This window comes from Hemitrygon akajei, chromosome 17 (genome assembly GCF_048418815.1).
Source record: "Hemitrygon akajei chromosome 17, sHemAka1.3, whole genome shotgun sequence".
Lineage (NCBI taxonomy): Eukaryota > Metazoa > Chordata > Chondrichthyes > Myliobatiformes > Dasyatidae > Hemitrygon > Hemitrygon akajei.
In genome coordinates this window covers 13,209,508-13,227,947 of record NC_133140.1, presented here as the reverse complement: position 1 = coordinate 13,227,947, position 18,440 = coordinate 13,209,508, and the positions used below count along the sequence as shown (strand labels likewise).

The following is an 18,440-nucleotide window of genomic DNA, read 5'->3' as shown; positions in this document are numbered from 1 at the left end:
CTGTAGTTCTCTGGCCTGTCCTTGTGACCTTTCTTGAACAATGGAACAACATTGGCCACCCTCTAATCTTGTGAAACTTAACCGGTGACTAACAATAAAGCAAATATCTTTACAGGGGCCTCCGCGATTTCTTCCCTGGCTTCCCATAAGATCTGGGGTTGCATTTAGTCAGGCCGAAGTTTGCCCACTTAATGCCCACCTTGAAGACTACAAATACCTCCTTCCTCATACAGTGCACATGATCCAAAGCCACGTAATTAATTACACTCAATTCTTTGGCATCCATTTTCTGATATTCTCCTTAGTAAACAGTGAAGATAAACAATATTAAAAATCTGAGCCATCTCCTACAGCTCCATACATAATTGCCAACTATTCCTTTGCCTTTAAATAAAGTCACCATTGAAGCCCAGCTCAATCCTACCTAATGCCCTCAAAGATAGTCCTGCTCCAGTTCAAGAACTTAACCTGTGAACCTGTCTTTCTTTTTCCATAACTATTTTAAAACTAATAAAATTGTGGTCACTGGAATCAGTCTTCTCCCCAAAAGAGACTTCAGTTACTGGGCCCCAAGAGGATATCCAGTATTCCTTCTTCCAAAGTGAGGAAACTACCTTGGATGCACCACACAAATTCTGCCCCATCCAGGCTCTTTTTATTCTGGGTAACCCAGTCAATACCAGGAAAACTGAGAAGTCCCACCAGCTCTACCTGCTATTCAATAGGTACATTTAATGTCATACAATATACATCCTGAAATTCTTTTTCTTCACAAATATCCATGAAAACAGAGGAGTGCCCCGTTCTTACAACGCGTGAATTTTCTCAACACATCTGTTCCTCAAGTTCCCACTGATTATTTGTGGGGAGAGGTTGATATACAACTTCACCAAGGAAACCATCCCCTTCCTATTTCTAAGTTCTACCCAAATGACCTCATTAGATGAGGCCTCAAAAATATCCTCTCACAGCACTGTTGTTATGTCCTCTTCTATCAAAATGCAAAACCCTCTCCACTCTTACTGTGTCACATCTAAACTTTCTGTATTCTGGAAGCTGCCAGTCCTGCCCTTCTCTCAGCCATGTTTCTAAAATGGCTACGATGCCCAAGTCCCTAGAGGCTTTCCATGCCTTCAGTTCATTGGCCTTACCTGTTAGGACACTATGCTTTGAAATAGGTGCAATATTAAGCAGTTTTCCTATCTGCTCTTCAACTGCAAACATGACTGTCCTGATCACTAAATTACACTCTTTGGTTGCTACAGATACCCCTGTCTTCTCGCTGACTTCACTCTCGTGAATCCCACCCCACTGGTAATTTACTCTATACCTTCCTGGTGACAAAGGAACATTTCCCCAATAGGATATCAGACCCCCCTCTGTTTTAAGTGCAACTTGCCCCTCTTGTATAGGTTACGTTTACTCCAGAAGAGTTCCCAATGATCCAAGAAACTGAATCCCTGGCCCGCACACCAGTCCTTCAGCCACACATTCATCTGACTCTTCTATTCCTGGTCTGACTAGTATATGGCACCAGAAGTAATCCAGAAATCACTAACCTCGATTTCCTTCATTTTAATTTCTTACCTAACTCTCGATATTCATTCTGTAGGACTTCATTCATTTATGTCGACCTCCACTGAGAGAGAAGAATTGGATACTATGTTTTATTTCCACAACCCTCACCCTACTTCACTTCTATTAACAAAATTTGATTTGCATAACAAGGTTAATTTTCATCTTAAAAAAATATAAAGTCCAACTACAAACAAGATGGCTCAGTTTAATAGCTGGGCTTCTTATTGTGTCATGTCTAGGGGGCTTCACAATGGTTCAGAATTAGTGTGCTGTGCACCACAGTTTGAAGCTATAACTTGAAGGCTCTACCTTTGGTATGTTGTTTTTTGTAAATTATTATTTCTGTATATTTTGTTGCCTACAGGAAAGCTGCAATCTGTTCTGCAGCTTGTATCGTTCCTGGTGTCACAACCCTGTGGCCACAGTCTCCCTCTGCTTCCTCACACAGAACTACAAGCATGCCTATGATCTCATTCAGAAATTGTATCCTTTCATTCTAACGTGTGAGATTGACAGCTTGGCTTATCTTCCTGCAGCTTGACTCAGTTGGCAAGACTTGGACCTTGGGTCAGAGAGTTACACTGTACTGCTGTCCTTGTGTGTGAAGTAGGAAGTACAGAATTCACTGGTGAGCCAAACTCCACTGAACTGAACACATGAGTCAGACTATAGTGTCCAAGTTCCCAGTGCTTTCTTTGAGCAGCACGCACACGTACAATCGAGTAAAAGTAAAACTGAAAATAAACCAGAAAAATACCATAAATACTTCATGCAGCAAACTTATGATGATTTAAGTCACTCATTCATAAGATTGAGGTATAAGAGGCTAGACTACCATGTAAAATATCCAAAATTATACACAACATGGGTAAGTAAAGTTTGAATTGTAAAAAGATTATTATCATGTTGGCATTCATTAAATTACTAAGGCGGTCAGTTGCTATACTGATAATCAGGGATAAAATTTCACATGATGTTAACACAAAATATTGCTCAGATAGCATTCTGCTTTATGAACTAAGCTAACGCTTACACACAATGGTTTATGATGGTGTGAACAAGGGAGAAACAACACAGGATTGTGTAAATGTTCACCACAATTTAAAGATGGCAGCACCATTAGAATTCAAGTCGGCAGGGCTATATTCCAATTTAGAGCCTGAACATATGCACTCAAACCGAGAGCAATTTTGACTTTGCAGCCCTACTTGGTAATTTTATAAACCGACCTCTGGATGAGATATTAAACTGCTTGACTGCATTAGTTTAACACTCTCAAGTTCCCATTACGTTTTGCTAACAGTTCCAGTGGAATACTCAACCTCCTGCTCCTCCATCAACCGCCCAGTTGGTCATCTACCCAGGTCTGATCTATTGTGGTGTAGCATTTGGAATTTTAAAGCAAATGTAGATTGTTCAGTGTGTACATCAGTTGAATGTACATAGAACAGTGCATAGAATTTACATAGAATTTACATAGAATAGTAAAGAGTTAGACAACTCAGCTTAACAGTTCTTTGCCAATATTTGTCTTCACTGCTACTTTATTTACCACCATAGTATTTTTGATCACTTTCTCTCTTCTACAAATGTAGCTTCCCCAAAATATATTTATACCATTCATTTCACTTAATCCTGTAAATAGAAAGCCTACAGCACAATACAGGCCATTCGGCCTACAAAGTTGTGCGGAACATGTCCCTACCTTAGAAATTACTAGGCTTACCTATAGCCCTCTATTTTACTAAGCTCCATATACCTATCCAAAAGTCTCTTAAAAGACCCTATCATATCCATCTCCACCACTGTTGCCGGCAGCCCATTCCATGCACTCACCACTCTCTGAGTGAAAAAACTTACCCCTGACATCTCCTCTGTATCTATTCCCCAGCACCTTAAACCCGTGTCCTCTTGTGGCAGCCACTTCAGCCTCTGACTATCCACATGATCAATGACTCTCATCATCTTATACACCTCTATCAGGTCACCTCTCATCCTCCGTCACTCCAAGGAGAAAAGCCCAAGTTCACGCGACTTGTTTTCATAAGGCCTGCTCCCCAATCCAAGCAACATCCTTGTAAATCTCCTCTGGCTTTCTATGGCTTCCACATCCTTCCTGTAGTGAGGCGACCAGAACTGAGCACAGTACTCCAAGTGGGGTCTGACCAGGGTCCGATATAGCTGCAACATTACCTCTCGGCTCCTAAATTCAATTCCACGATTGATGAAGGCCAATACACCGTATGCCTTCTTAACCACAGAGTCAACCTGCGCAGCTGCTTTGAGCGTCTGTGGACTCGGACCCCAAGATCCCTCTGATCCTCCACACTGCCAAGAGTCTTACCATTAATACTATATTCTGCCATCATATTTGACCTACCAAAATGAACCACTTCACACTTATCTGGGTTGAACTCCATCTGCCACTTCTCAGCTCAGTTTTACATCCTATCAATGTCTCGCTGTAACCTCTGACAGCCCTCCACACTATCCACAACACCCCCAACCTTTGTGTCATCAGCAAACATTCCTCCACTTCCTCATCCAGGTCATTATAAAAATCACAAAGAGTAAAGGTCCCAGAACAGATCCCTGAGGCACTCCGCTGGTGACCGACCTCCATCTGACCCATCTGCAACCACTCTTTCCCTTCTGTGGGCAAGCCAGTTCTGGATCCACAAAGCAATGTCCCCTTGGATCCCATGCCTCCTTACTTTCTCAATAAGCCTTGCATGGGGTACCTTATCAAATGGCTTGCTGAAATCCATATACACTACATCTACTGCTATTGAAATGATTTTCAATTCTAACCATTCCCTAAGTAAAGAAGATTCAATGACCATCTTAAAGCATTATAATCATAATCAGCCCTTCCTTAATTTTATAATTCTGTAGGATTATCCAACATATCTTCTGAGGAAAGTCCCACCCGTTTAGTGTCTCAGCTCTGATATCATCCTTGTACCCTTTGTCCTGAGTGGAATTCAGACTCATACAACATAGAATCAGACACATCGATCATTACACACCCCTTTACATTAATTCTACACTTACCCCATTTTGTCTGCCAGCTCTGCGCTTTCCCTGTGACTGTAAGCTTTATTCTGCATCCTGTAATTGCTTTCCTCTTGTGGTACCTCTATACTGATGTGATGAAATGGCCTGTGTGGATAAGAGGAAAAAGAAACACAGCATACGCAAACTCCACAGAGACAGCACCTGAGCTCAGAAGTGAAGCCCTGACCCAGGGGCTGTGTGGCAGCAGTGCTGTCTGCTGTACAATTGTGAATTGCTTGCTGTAGTTTGTTGTCTCATTTGTGGACTTAGATCCTGAAATTGCCCAGGCTGCACATTTCCCAGCACTCACCCCCCACCAATTACAGACATGACCAGAATTGGCAGAAGAATCTGTTACAGATCCTTCTGAAGGCTAAATAAAAAAAAACTAACACCCACAGCTGCTCTGTGTGCATTCTGTCTTTTCCATTTATAGGTAAAAGCAGCCTGTGAAAATACAACATCTCTATTCAGTTAGACATTTATTAGCTCTGGACAAAGAACTTGATTTTTTTTATTTTTGGTCACTTTTGTCCACGGAAACTGTTGGGACTGTACAGTTTTTACCTGCGACTGTGTTAAAGGCTTGTCTGCTGAGTTCACTGCTGGTGATTCACAATTCAGATGAGGCCCCTGGGCAAGACAAGGGGATAGAATTGCCAAGGATTCTGATTACTGGTGTACAATCCACATCTTCATGTTGTGTACCATGTCAGTCATGTCTGTAATGTTCCCCTTTCCTCCCACCTGGACATGGTTCACGACTCATAAACACAAGGAGTTACTTGGGTGATGGATCCAGAAGATGGGATTTAAGTGACTAAGTCCTCACTGGTTTGTTACATTTGATGGCTCTGGGCCTGTATTCACTGGAGTTTAGAAGAATGATGGGGAAATCTCACTGAAACCTATAGAGTATTGAAAGGCCTGGATAGAGTGCATGTGGAGAGGATGTTTCCAATAGTGGGGGAGTCTAGGAGCAGAGGGCACAGCCTCAGAACGTAAGGATGTCCTTTAAGAACAGAGATGAGAAGTTTCTTTAGCCACAGTCTGTGAAACTCATTGCCACAGATGGCTGAGGAGGCCAAGAGATTGGCTATGTTTATAGCAGAAGTTGATAGGTTCTTGATTAGTAAGGACATCAAAGATTATCAAAGAAGGCAGGAGAATGGGGTTCAGACGGTTAATAAATCAGTCATGAATCGATGGGCTGGCTGGTCTAATTCTGTTCCATGTTAGTGTAGTATATAGTGCAAGACTGTGTAGGACAGTGATAATGTACATTGCTGTTATCCTTGTCCACATGGGAGCTGCGTAGCTACAGTTGTAGTGAGAACTAGGTGTGAAGACCCGGGTTTGCCTGCTGCTGCAAACCAGGTAAGAGATGCAGAAGCACCACAGTGTAACTGAGCTCAGCTGGAGCCCGTCGTCACCCATCGGTGCTGCTCCCCCGTGTTCTAGTGATGGAATGACAGGCTGGATTATGTACATCTCTACACTCCCCAGAGATTGTACCATCAGTTGCTGGACATTGTCGCTCAAGGTCTTGAACTATATGTTTTTTTTCGAGTAGGATATGCTTCTTTGCACAATATTTTGAATTATGTTACTCGCTATTTTTGAATGTTTCCTTGCTGTTTTGAACGTTTTGCACTTTGTCCCAGAGGAATGCTATCACGTTCAGCTGCATCTATGTATAATCTGACTGATAATTAAACTAGATTTGATTTGATAATGTTGCAAATAGCTGTTAAGATGCTGTGCAAGTCAGTGTCTGACAAGTGGAAAGTAATCTGTGCTTTTCAGACTGGAATACTCTGTCGTTCAAGGGGATAAGCACAAACCCAGAGCTATTTAAAAGGCCGCTCTTCTGTTGCTTTCTCCACATCTTTGAGAAACTGACTAGTGCCCCAACTCAGAAGGGATGAAGCTTGGGTATGCTTGAAAACTGAGCTTGCAATCTTAAGGATGCAAATGGAAACAAGTTTGATTCTTTCTTTGAAATGTACTTACCTTATCTTGGGTATCAGTAGAAGTGATTGGGTACCTGTAGGGTCCTGGGGAAGGGAATCAACCATACTTCTGTGGGTGTAGCCAACTTGCTGCAACTCACACCTTTGAACCAGCACACTAACATGTTGGCTCTTATTTGCCCTCTGAAGCAACCCTGCAACAGTTTAAAGTTCCAAATAAATTTATTATCAATGTACATATATAACACTGTACACACAAGAGATTCTACAGATGTTGGAAATTGAGAGCAACACACACAAAATGCTGGAGGAACTCAGCAGGTCAGGCAGCATCTATGGAAATGAATAAACAGTTGATATTTTGGCCGAGAGCCCTCAACAGGACTTGAAAGCATTCTGTGTACATATCTTATTATACACTAACGTGGGGTTCATTTCCTTGCAGATATTCACAGCAGAACAGAAAAGTACGATAGAATCAATGAAAAACTACACACAAAGACTGATAAACAACCAATGTACAAGAGACATGGTGCAAAAAAAAGTTAATTAATACTGGGCACATGAGTCATTAAGTCCTTGAAATTGAGTCCGTAGGTTGTAGAATCTGTTCAGAGTTGAGGCAAATGAAGTTATCTATGTTGGTTCAGGAGTCTTGATGGTTGATGGGTAATAACTGTTCCTGATCCTGGTGGAATGAGACCCAAGGCCCCTGCACCTTCTGCCTAATGGTAGTAGGGAGAAAGGAGCATGGTCTGCATGGTGGGGGCCCTTAATGATGGATACTGCTTTCTCACGGTGGCGTTCCTTCTAGATGTGCTCAATGATGGGGAGGGCATTGCCTGTGAAGGACTGGGCTGCATCCACCACTTTCTGTATACTTTTCTGTTCATGGGCATTGGTGTTTCTACACCAGGATGCAAGCAGTCAGGGTTGTCCTAGCCAGTAGTACTAAACAGAGCCTCATCACTATCTTCTGAGGCAGCTAGCAATGAGGTGAAGTATGTTCTTACAACTATAGCATTCAATTATTTTAAACTGTATTTTGTGCTTCTCTTCAAAAAAATGGAGCTGTTGAGGATCTGGATTCTAATCTTTCAGAATCAGCAGATAGTTGTTGAAGATCAAAGCTGCAGATACTAGAAATGTGTAACAAAAACAGAAGATGCTGTTTTCACTCAGTCAGGCAGCATCGGGAAAGAGCCACATAGTAGGTATTTCATCAGAGCCCAGTCAGTTCTACTTGACGTTCACTGTTTCAACACTAGAAGTCCCTACAGCTGATTTAATTAAAGGTGTCTTCCTCACACTCTCTGAAGGCCTTACTGAGCTGTGTGGCAGCTGTGGTCTTGTCGTGCCCCCTCCATATAATCCCCAACACTTCAGTTTGGTATTAACGTTTGCATGGGATGTTTGAGTAAAACGTTATACCTTACAGGAGAGTGTATAAAATCATGAGGGGCTTTGTTAGGGTGAATGAGTCTTGTTTTAACCAAAGTCATCAAGATCTAGAGGGCATTGGCTTGAAGTGAGAGAGCAGAGATTTAATAGGAACCTGAGGGACAATATTTTAACACACAGGGTGGTATGTATACGGAATGAGCTGCCAGAGGAAGTGTTTGAGGCAGGTACAATATTATCATTTAAAAGTAAGGGGAACAGGTGCATGGATAGGTAAAGTTTAGAACATTATGGACCAATGCGGGCAAACAGAACTAGCTTGGATGGACATCTTATTTGGCATGGACCAGCTGGGCCAAAGGGCCTGTTTCTATGCAGTATGATTCTTGAGAGTATTAATGTGAAAGTCAAAGTAAGTTTATTATCAAAGTATGTAAATGTCATCATATACTACCTTGAGTTTCTGGCAGGTGTTTATATAAAAAGAAATACAGTAGCATTTATGAAAAACCATGCATAAATAAAGACTGAGCTAACCAATGTGCAAAGGAAGTCAAATTGAGCAAATAAATGTAATTAAATAAATGAATAATACCAACAACAGAACCCTTGACAGTGAGTCTGTAGGTTGTGGAATCAGTTCAAAGTTGAGTTGAGAAATTATCCACTCTGCTCAAGAGCCTGATGGTTGTAGGATAAGAACTGTTCCTGAACCTGAAGGTGTGGGACATAAGGCTCCTGAACTTCCTGCCTGATGGTAGTAGAGAGAAGAGAGCATGGTCTGGATTGTGGGGATCCTTCATTATGGATGCTGCTTTCTGGTAGCAGTGCTCCTTGTAAATGTGCAATGGTGGGGTGGACTTTGCCTTTGAAAGACTGGGTTGTATCCACCATTTTCTGTAGACTTTTCTGTTCCTGGGCACTGGTGTTTCCTTACCAGATGGTGATGCAACCAGTTAGGTTACTCTCCACTGTGCATCTATAGAAGTTATTATTGACCACAGATCATATAGCAGTCCTTCAGAGACAACCAAGTAAGTTCTCCCCACCATCCTGGTTAATGCTTTTCTCTCAAACATCGTTGAACCAGGTTATCACAATGTGGGAGCTTTATGTGCAAACTGGCTACCTTTCCATTTGTCTGGACTTGTCCCTGGTGTGCTTCAAGACATTGAAGTTAGGCACTGTACAAGAAGAATGCAAATTTTCCTTTTTATGGAAATCTTTCCTTGTCAGAGTCAGCATTTTAAACTGCAGTGACAGCTCTACAAAAGGATTAGGGGACAGTGTTCTGACAAAATGCAATTTCCATTCTCTCTGATTCCAATGGTGTGATTATGATTTTGAAGAAAGTTGCATTCTTGAAATTAGCCTGTCCTGAAAATGTTTATTGGCTGCTAGTCAAAAGACCACATAGTTGATGCTTCTTCTGTGGGTTTCAACTAAACTTTGGCTCCTGAGGTAAATGTTTGGCATGAGACTGTAATTAACATGATAAATAGAAGCAGAGTGGCTCTTAGGTCTCTTGTGTGTCCTCTGTTATTCAGTGAGCTGGCATCTCATCCAATTCCCCACTGGTACTGTCCACCTCTTTTACCCCCTTCAGGCTGAAGAAACTTGTCAATCCTCCTCAAAACCTTTTTCATCGATACAGATGTCTTTGAATGCGTATTGACTAATCTTAATTCAGTCTCTCTTCATGAGACAACCCAACCTGGGATTCATAAGGCCTTAAGTCATAGGAGCAGAATTAAGCCATTTGGCCCATTGGATGTGCTCTGCCATTTCATCTAGCCTTATTTAATTTCCCTCTCAACCACATTCCCTTGCCTTCTCCCCATAACCTTTAACACCCCTACTAACTGAGAATCTATCAACCTCCGCTTTAAATGTACCAAATGTCTTGGCCTTCACAGCGGTCTGTAGCAATCAGTTCCACAGATTCGCATCCCTCTGGATAAAGAAATTTCTCTCCATCTCTATTCTAAAAGACTACCTTAGTGAATCACTGATTCAAAGAAAAATATTGACTTTAAGAATCAGAATCAGGATTAACATCACTGAAGTATTTTTTGTTCTGCGGCAGCAGTACATTGCAATACATAATACTTTTTAAATTATAAATTACAATAAGAAGTGTATATAAAAATTAAATTAAGTATGTAGTGCAAAAAGAGAGAAACAAAAAGACTAGCGAGATAGTGTTCATGGGTTCATTGTCCATTCAGAAATCTGTTAGTGGAGGGAAAGAAGCTGTGCCTGAAACGTTGAGTGTGTCATCAGTGTAAATACTGATTCCTGTGTGTGCACTAGTAACCGTTTACTAGCCTGAGAATAAACTGTATATCCCTTCTTTCTTTTGTTCTTTAAATAATCTTCACCATGCCAGTGCAAATTCTGACAAAATTCATTTTTAATTTTTCAATTATTATAAAATTTACTTTTGAGTATTTAATGTGAATTTTTATCAGTTTGAATCTCCTGGGCTGCTTAAAATTATGTGTATAAGGCAGATCATTTTTCAATAAGTATCTCATTAAAATCTATAATCACTGATCAAAATATAATGAATCATTATATGAATCAAAATTTACATGAATCAAATCATGCGTGCTCACTGTAATAATTTCCCTAAGTTATTTCATTTGTAAGATAAATTTGCAGCTACTGAATATTGCTGGTCTTCTATGACTGTTACTAGGGTGTGTTCATTTACCAAATTCAGTTTCTAATGAGGGAAATGCAATTTCTTCAGTCTGTGTGTATGAGATGATATTAATCTTTATAAATAAAAGTCTTCTCACTAATATGCTGAATGAAATACCATAACCCACTAATTTAACAATCAAGCTCTAATAAAGCCTGATACATGAGGCTAAATGTAACAGGTGACCGAGCTCATCTATGAAAAACAAAGGGCCTTCAGCCAGATCTAAGGTCAGAAAGAATATATAACTGAACATTATAGCACAGTACAGACCATTGGGCCCATGATGTTGCACCAACTTTTAACCTACTATGGGATCAATTTAACCCTTCCTGTTTTTATAGTCCTCCATTTTTCTATCATCCATGTGCCTATCTAAGAGTTTCTCAAATGCCCCTCATGTACCTGTTTCTGTCATCATCCCTGACAGGGTGTTCCATGCACCCACCACTCCCTGTGTAAAAACACGTACCTCTGACATCCCTCCCCCTGAACTTTCCTCCAATCACCTTAAAATTATGCCCCCTGGTATTAGCCATTTCTACCCTAGGAAAAAATCTCTGGCTATCCACTCGATCTATGCCTCTTATCACCTTGTACACCTCCATCAAGTCACCCTTCATTCTCCTTTCTGGAAAGAGAAAGCCCTAGCTCGCTGATCCAGACAGTATCCTGTTAAATCTCCTCTGCCCCCACTCTCAGAGCTGATCACAACCTTCCTGTAATGAGGCGATCAGCACTGAACACAATATTCCAAATGTGGTCTAACCAGGGTTTTATAGAGCTGCAACATGAACTCATGGTGGTAGAATGAAAGCTTGCTGTGTCCCCTGGTTAAGGATCGGGAATATCAGCTAGCACCTTTGCCCTTCAGCTAGAATCCAGTGAGACCCTTATTAATGGAGGCTCCACATTTGGAATGAGATTCTGTTCAATTGTGAATTCCTTCGTGTTCAGACAGTCTGCTCAGTGATCAGGGGCTTGTCAACTGTGAAACTGTTCAGCAAGAGAGAATTGTTAAGGAAACTGGGTGAGGAAGGGAGGGGCTCCTTTACAGTGACAATGTAGGTAGTTTGGTTGTCTCCCAATGATCTTCAACACTGCTTGTGTGGAATTTGCACGTTTTCCCTGCAGCTGTGCAGATTTCCTCCTGCTGCTTGTTTCCCTCCAAATCACAAAAAAAGTTGCCAGTTGTTTGGGCACTATAAATTGCCCATCCCACAGGATAAGGGGGAGGAGATTAATGGGTATGTGTGATAGCATGCTTTGGGGGAACAAGTGGGATCAATAGTGGGCATGGATTCAGTGCCGTCAGGTTCAGAGACAGTTATTACCTCTCAACCATCAGGCTCCCGAACCAGAGTGGATAACTTCACTTGCCCCATCACTGAATTGTCCCATCAACCTATGGATTCATTTTCAAGAACACTTTATCTTATGTTCTCAATATTTATTGATTTGTTTGTTTTCTTTATTTTTGCAAAGTTTGTTGTCTTTTGCAGATTGGTTGTAGATGCTGTTGAGTGTAGTCTTTCATTGATTCTATTATGTTTCTTGATTTACTGTGCAGGACTTTCATATGAAGAAAGACTGGATCGACTAAGCTTATACTCATTGGAATTTAGAAGATTGGGGGGGATCTTATTGAAACATATAAAATTCTAAAGGGATTGGACAGGCTAGATGCAGGAAGATTGTTTCCGATGTTGGGGAAGTCCAGAACGAGGGGTCACAGTTTAAGGATAAAGGGGAAGCCTTTTAGGACCGAGATGAGGAAAAACTTCTTCACACAGAGAGTGGTGAATCTGTGGAATTCTCTGCCACAGGAAACAGTTGAGGCCGGTTCATTGGCTATATTTAAGAGGGAGTTAGATATGGCCCTTGTGGCTAAAGGAATCAGGGGGTACGGAGAGAAAGCAGGTACAGGGTTCTGAGTTGGATGATCAGCCATGATCATACTGAATGGCGGTGCAGGCTCGAAGGGCCGAATGGCCTACTCCTGCACCTAAATTCTATGTTTCTATGAAAGCAAATCGCAGGGTTGTATATGATGACATTTATGTACTTCGATAATAAATTTAGTTCAGGTTTGTCACTGGCAGCTTCGCCTTCAGAGACTAGGTAGAAAACAAAACCATTAATCCCTCTGCTTCTCCACATTCCACTTTTACACTCCCATTAAGGCCTTACGCCTGTGCACATCTCTGCTCACCTCTCCCATTTTCTCATTCTATCCCTGCATCCATTCTGGGTCTTGGATGTGCTTTTGTGAAGCACTTTATTGAGATATGACTGTGTTAAAGATTCTTGCAACTGTAAACTGTTGTACTACATACCCCTATTGATTGGACATGAGATCCGACTTTATTTTTTCCAGATTGGAATTGAAACTTTAACCTCGTGTGTGGTTTATCATTGTGCTATTTGATGCCTTTATTCATTATGGCATTGGAGCAATTTATATGTATCAAATATTCAGCTTAATGACAAGCATTTGGAATCTAGGGGACTAGAAATCAATTTAAAGCAGTGTGAAATGTGACTAATGAATGAAAGGAACTATTAATAATTCAGCATTCAATCATGGAAACTTAATGAGCAGTATTTACTGAGTTGCCAAGAATGAAAGACACAGATATTCATGTGTGCAAACTATTAAAATAAAGATAGATATGACTGTGATGTCCCATTGCAGACTGTAAGACTCAGGGCCTTGATCCTTGTGCATTGTGGAATAATACACCAATAATCCAGCATCTGATTGTTCCAACATTAGAGTCATAGAGCACTACAGCAGAGAACCAAACCCTTTGAGCCATCTTATCTATGCCAAACTCTTATTCTGCATAGTTCCATCAATCTGCACCTGGACCATAGCTCTCCAAACCTCTCATCCTGTACTTATCCAAACTTCTCTTAAATGTTGCAATCAAACTTGCATCCAATACTTCTGCTGGCAGCCAATTCCACACTTGCTCCACCCTCTGAATGAAGAAGTTCCCACTTAGGTTCCCTTAAATACTTCTCCTTTAACCTATGACCTCTATTTCACCCAATGTTAGTAGAAAAACCTGTTTGCATTTACCTTTTCTATACCCTCATAATTATGTATACCTCTATCAAATCTCCTCTCATTCTCCAGGGAAAAGTCCTAACCTAGTCAACCTTTCCCAATAACTCAAATCCTCAAAACCCAGCAGCAACCTTGTAAATGCCCTCTGTACTCTTAATCTTATTCATATCTTTACTGTAGGTAGGTGACTATAACTGCACACAATACTCCAAAGTACGCCTCACCAGTGCCTTATAGAACTTCAACATAACATCCCAACTTTTGATTTGTGAAGGAAGCTCTCTTTATCAACTTATCTGCCTGTGATGTCACAAGAAATTATGGATCAGTTTCACCAGATTCCTCGGTTCTACCACACTCTTCAGTTTACTTTGAGTACTGTGCTCAGTTCTGTTTGCCTTGTGGATGTGGAAGCCATAGAAAGGGTGCAGAGGAGATTTACAAGGATGTTGCCTGGATTGGGGAGCATGCCTTATGAGAATAGGTTGAGTGAACTCGACCTTTTTTTGTTGGGGTGATGGAGGATGGGAGGAAACCTGATAGAGATGTATAAGATGATGAGAAGCATAGATCGTGTGGAATAGTCAGAGGCTTTTTCCCAAGGCTGAAATGGTTAGCCTGAGAGGGTACAGCTTTAAGGTGCTTAGAAGCAGGTACAGGGGAGATATCAGGGGTAAGTTTTTTACGCAGAGAGTGGTGAGTGCATGGAATGGGCTTCTGGCAACAGTGGTGGAGGTGGATATGATACGGTCTTTTAAGAGACTCCTGGACAGGTATACGGAGCTCAGAAAAATAGAGGGCTATGGGTAACCCTAGGTAATATCTCAGGTAAGGACATGTTCGACACAGCTTTGTGGGCCAAAGGGCCTGGATTGTGCTGTAGGTTTTCTATGTTTCTGTGTAGGTCCTACCCTGGTGTTTCCTCCTAAAAGGCAACATCTCACACTTGTTTGCATTAAATGCCATCTGCCACATTTTACAGCCCATTTTTTCAGCTGATGCGGATCCCATGCAAGCTTTGACAACCTTCCTTGCTGTCCACTACACCCCTAATCGGTCCTACCTTCACTCCTGTCATCCTTTTGTTCTTCACATAATTGAAGAATGCCTTGGGGTTTTCCTTTACCCTACTCACCAAGGCCTTCTCATGTCCCCTTCTAGCTCTTCTCAGCCCCCTTCTGAAGCTCCTTTCTTGCTACCCTATATTCCTCAATAGACCCAGCTGTTCCTTGCTCCCTAAACCTCATGTATCCTGCATCAAACTGCCAGCTGTGGCTCCCACACTATACTCTCAAAGTTGAATCCATGAGTGCAATTCATTCAACGTTGCTCGCACATTATCCGTTGAAAAAAAACTTATTTGGGCCATGCAGACAATCCTCTGCTACAGTATTTTTACCCACTCTGTACTTTTTTCTCCCTGGTTTAACTGCTCTGAATCTTTTAGTTTTTCATTTGTTCACAGTACCCAAGGCAGTATTTCTAATTCAGAGCCTGCTTCCCTTTAATTTGTTTTGAAACTGCTATTTCTACTTATACCCTTGAACAGTTCTCTACCCACTCTGTTACTTGTTTAATGTCCCATTACACATAAAATAACAAAGAGAAGCAGGAGTACATCTCCTACCCATTAGCACCTTCTCTGCCATTCTATAAAATCTTTTATCTCAGTATCACTTGCACTAACCAACCATACTTTGATTCTGTGTTTTGAACATTTCCAGCCACTGAGACTCTACAGCCATCCTAGGTAGAGAATTCCAGGGATTCACTTCTCTCTGGATTTCTCGAGATCATAGTCCTTAAAGGCCAACCCCCAATCCCTGGCTTGAGACACCCTCACCAGGGGAAACATCATTTAGGTCGACCTGGAAATCTTCTATGACAATATGGTTATCCTTCAGTGAGATCAGCTCTCATTCTCCTGTACTTCAGAAAACACAAGCCATCTCTCTTCATTAGGCAACCCCACACCCATCCATCCCAACTCCATGAAACAAACTCAACATTTACTGCATTCCTTCTGTTGTAAGAACACACTTCCTTACATGGGGAGACATTCCTAAACACAATATTCCACACGGGGTTTAAGCAGGGCCTTAAACACTTGCATTAAACCCAAACCTTTTCTTTTACTTTACACATTACACAGTAGTATAACAAATCTTCCAGTGACTCCAATGGGTTTAAAAGAAGCAAGACATACACTGTAAAAGTACTCTTTATCCTGGTTTTGACAACAGACCCAGCAAGTTTCTGACCCCTGATGTTCCAGACCACAACCCCATCACAGCCCATTGCACTGTTTAGATCCTGGACCTCAACTACCTGCACAACTGACTCACCCACTGGACCTCTGGCTCACATGCCAAACTAATCAGCCTGATGTCAGTAGTGGATAAATTATAGGAAGGTATCCTAAGGGACTTAATATGTAAGTATTTTAATAGACAGGGCCTGATTAACGTAGCCAATATGGTTTTGAGTGTGGTAGGTCATGCCTAAGAGGTTACCAGGAAAGCTGATGAAAGAAAGGCAGAGGATGTTGTCTACATTTGACAAGATGCTGCATAGGAGGTTGATCAAGAAGGTTCAGTCGCTTGGTATTCGGGATGAGGTAGTAAATTGGATTCAACATTGGATGTGTGTTAGAAGCCAGAGTGTGGTATTAGATTATGGCCTCTCTGACCGGAGGCTTGGATTGGTGCTGGGCCCATTGTTGTTTGTCATCTATAATCAATGTTTTGGCTTACCTGAAGAAGGCAGAGGGTTGTGATGGAGGGAGTACATTCAGATTGGAGGGTTGTGACTAGTGGTGTCCCACCAGGATCTGTTCTGGGACCTCTACTTTTCATGATTTTTATTAACGACCTGGATGTTGGGGTAGAAGGGTGGGTTGGCAAATTTTCAGACAACACAAAGGTTGGTGGTGTTGTGGATAGTGTAAAGGATTGTCGAAGATTGCAGAGAGACATTGATAGGATGCAGAAGTGGGCTGAGAAGTGGCAGATGGAGTTCAACCCAGAGAAGTGTGAGGTGGTACACTTTGGAAGGACAAACTCCAAGGCAGAGTACAAAGTAAGTGGCAGGATACTTGGTAGTGTGGAGGAGCAGAGGGATCTAGGGGTACATGTCCACAGATCCCTGAAAGTTGCCTCACAGGTAGATAGGGTAGTTAAGAAATCTTATGGGGTGTTAACTTTCATAAGTCGAGGGATGGAGTTTAAGAGACGCGATGTAATGATGCAGCTCTATAAAACTCTAGTTAGGCCACATTTGGAGTACTGTGTCCAGTTCTGATCACCTCAGTATAGGAAGGATGTGGAAGCATTGGAAAGGGTACAGAGGAGATTTACCAAGATGCTGCCTGGTTTAGAGAGTATGGATTATGATCAGAGATTAAGGGAGCTAGGGCTTTACTCTTTGGAGAGAAGGAGGATGAGAGGACACATGATAGAGGTGTACAAGATATTAAGAGGAATAGATAGAGTGGACAGCCAGCACCTCTTCCCCAGGGCACCACTGCTCAGTACAAGAGGACATGGCTTTAAGGTAAGGGGAAGGAAGTTCAAGGGGGATATTAGAGGAAGGTTTTTCACTCAGAGAGTGGTTGGTGCGTGGAATACACTGCCTGAGTTAGTGGTGGAGGCAGATGCACTAGTGAAGTTTAAGAGACTACTAGACAGGTATATGGAGGAATTTAAGGTGGGGGGTTATATGGGAGGCAGGGTTTGAGGGTCGGCACAGCATTGTGGGCTGAAGGGCCTGTAATATGCAGTACTATTCTATGTTCTATGTTCTAGGGTCATCAGGACTGTACCAGGTTTAAAATAAAGATCAGGAAAATATAACCAAAGAGATGGAGTATCCTCACTGACACCTGGGTAGTGATTGAAGGGGCTTATTCGAGTTGGAGGTCTGTAATTAGTGGTGTTCTGCAGAGTTCTATCTCTGCTGTTTGTTATGTATATAAATGACCTGGATGAAAATGTAGTTGCGGATGATACCAAGATTGGTGGAATTGTGGACAGTGTAAAAGACTGGCAAAGAATACAGCACGAAATAGATCAGTGACAGATGTGGACAGACAAATGGCAGATGGAGTTTAACCCAGATAAATGTTCGGTGTTGCACCTTGGTAGGGCAAATGCTAGGGGACAGTACACTGTCAAGGGCAAGATCCTTAAACATTGTTGCTGAGCAGAGAGATCTTGGGGTTCAAGTTACTGTCATTGCTCTTGAAAGTGTCTACATAGGTCGATAAGGTGATTAGGAAGGCTTATGGGATGCTTGCTTTTATTAGTCAAGGCATTGAGTTCAATAGTCAGGAGGTTATGTTGCAAATTTATAAAACTCTATTCAATCCATATCTGGAGTAGTGCACACAGTTCTGGTCACCTCACTATAGGAAAGAGGTTGAAGCTTTGGGAACGGTGCAGAAGTGGTTTACCAGAATGCTCCTGGTTTAGAGAGTATATGCTATCACAAGAGGCTGGATAAACTTAGATTGTTTTCTCAGGAGCACCGGAGGCTGAAGGGAGATCTGATAGAAGTTTACAAGATTATGTGAGAGTGGATAGAGAGCATCTGTTTCCCGGGGCTGAAATCTCTAATATTAGGGGGCATGCATTGAAGGTGAGAGGGGGTACAT

General features: G+C 41.8%; 1 protein-coding gene across 2 annotated transcripts in view; it reads left to right on the top strand.

The window, feature by feature from the left end:
* Positions 1 to 18,440, top strand: part of vac14 (vac14 homolog (S. cerevisiae)) — a 505,447-nt gene that overhangs the window by 353,373 nt on the left and 133,634 nt on the right. For both annotated transcript variants that reach the window (XM_073069700.1, XM_073069699.1), the window contains exon 17: positions 1,943 to 2,061. In XM_073069700.1, coding sequence (XP_072925801.1) covers positions 1,943 to 2,061 — 119 coding nt within the window. The remainder of the gene's footprint in view (positions 1 to 1,942; positions 2,062 to 18,440) is intronic.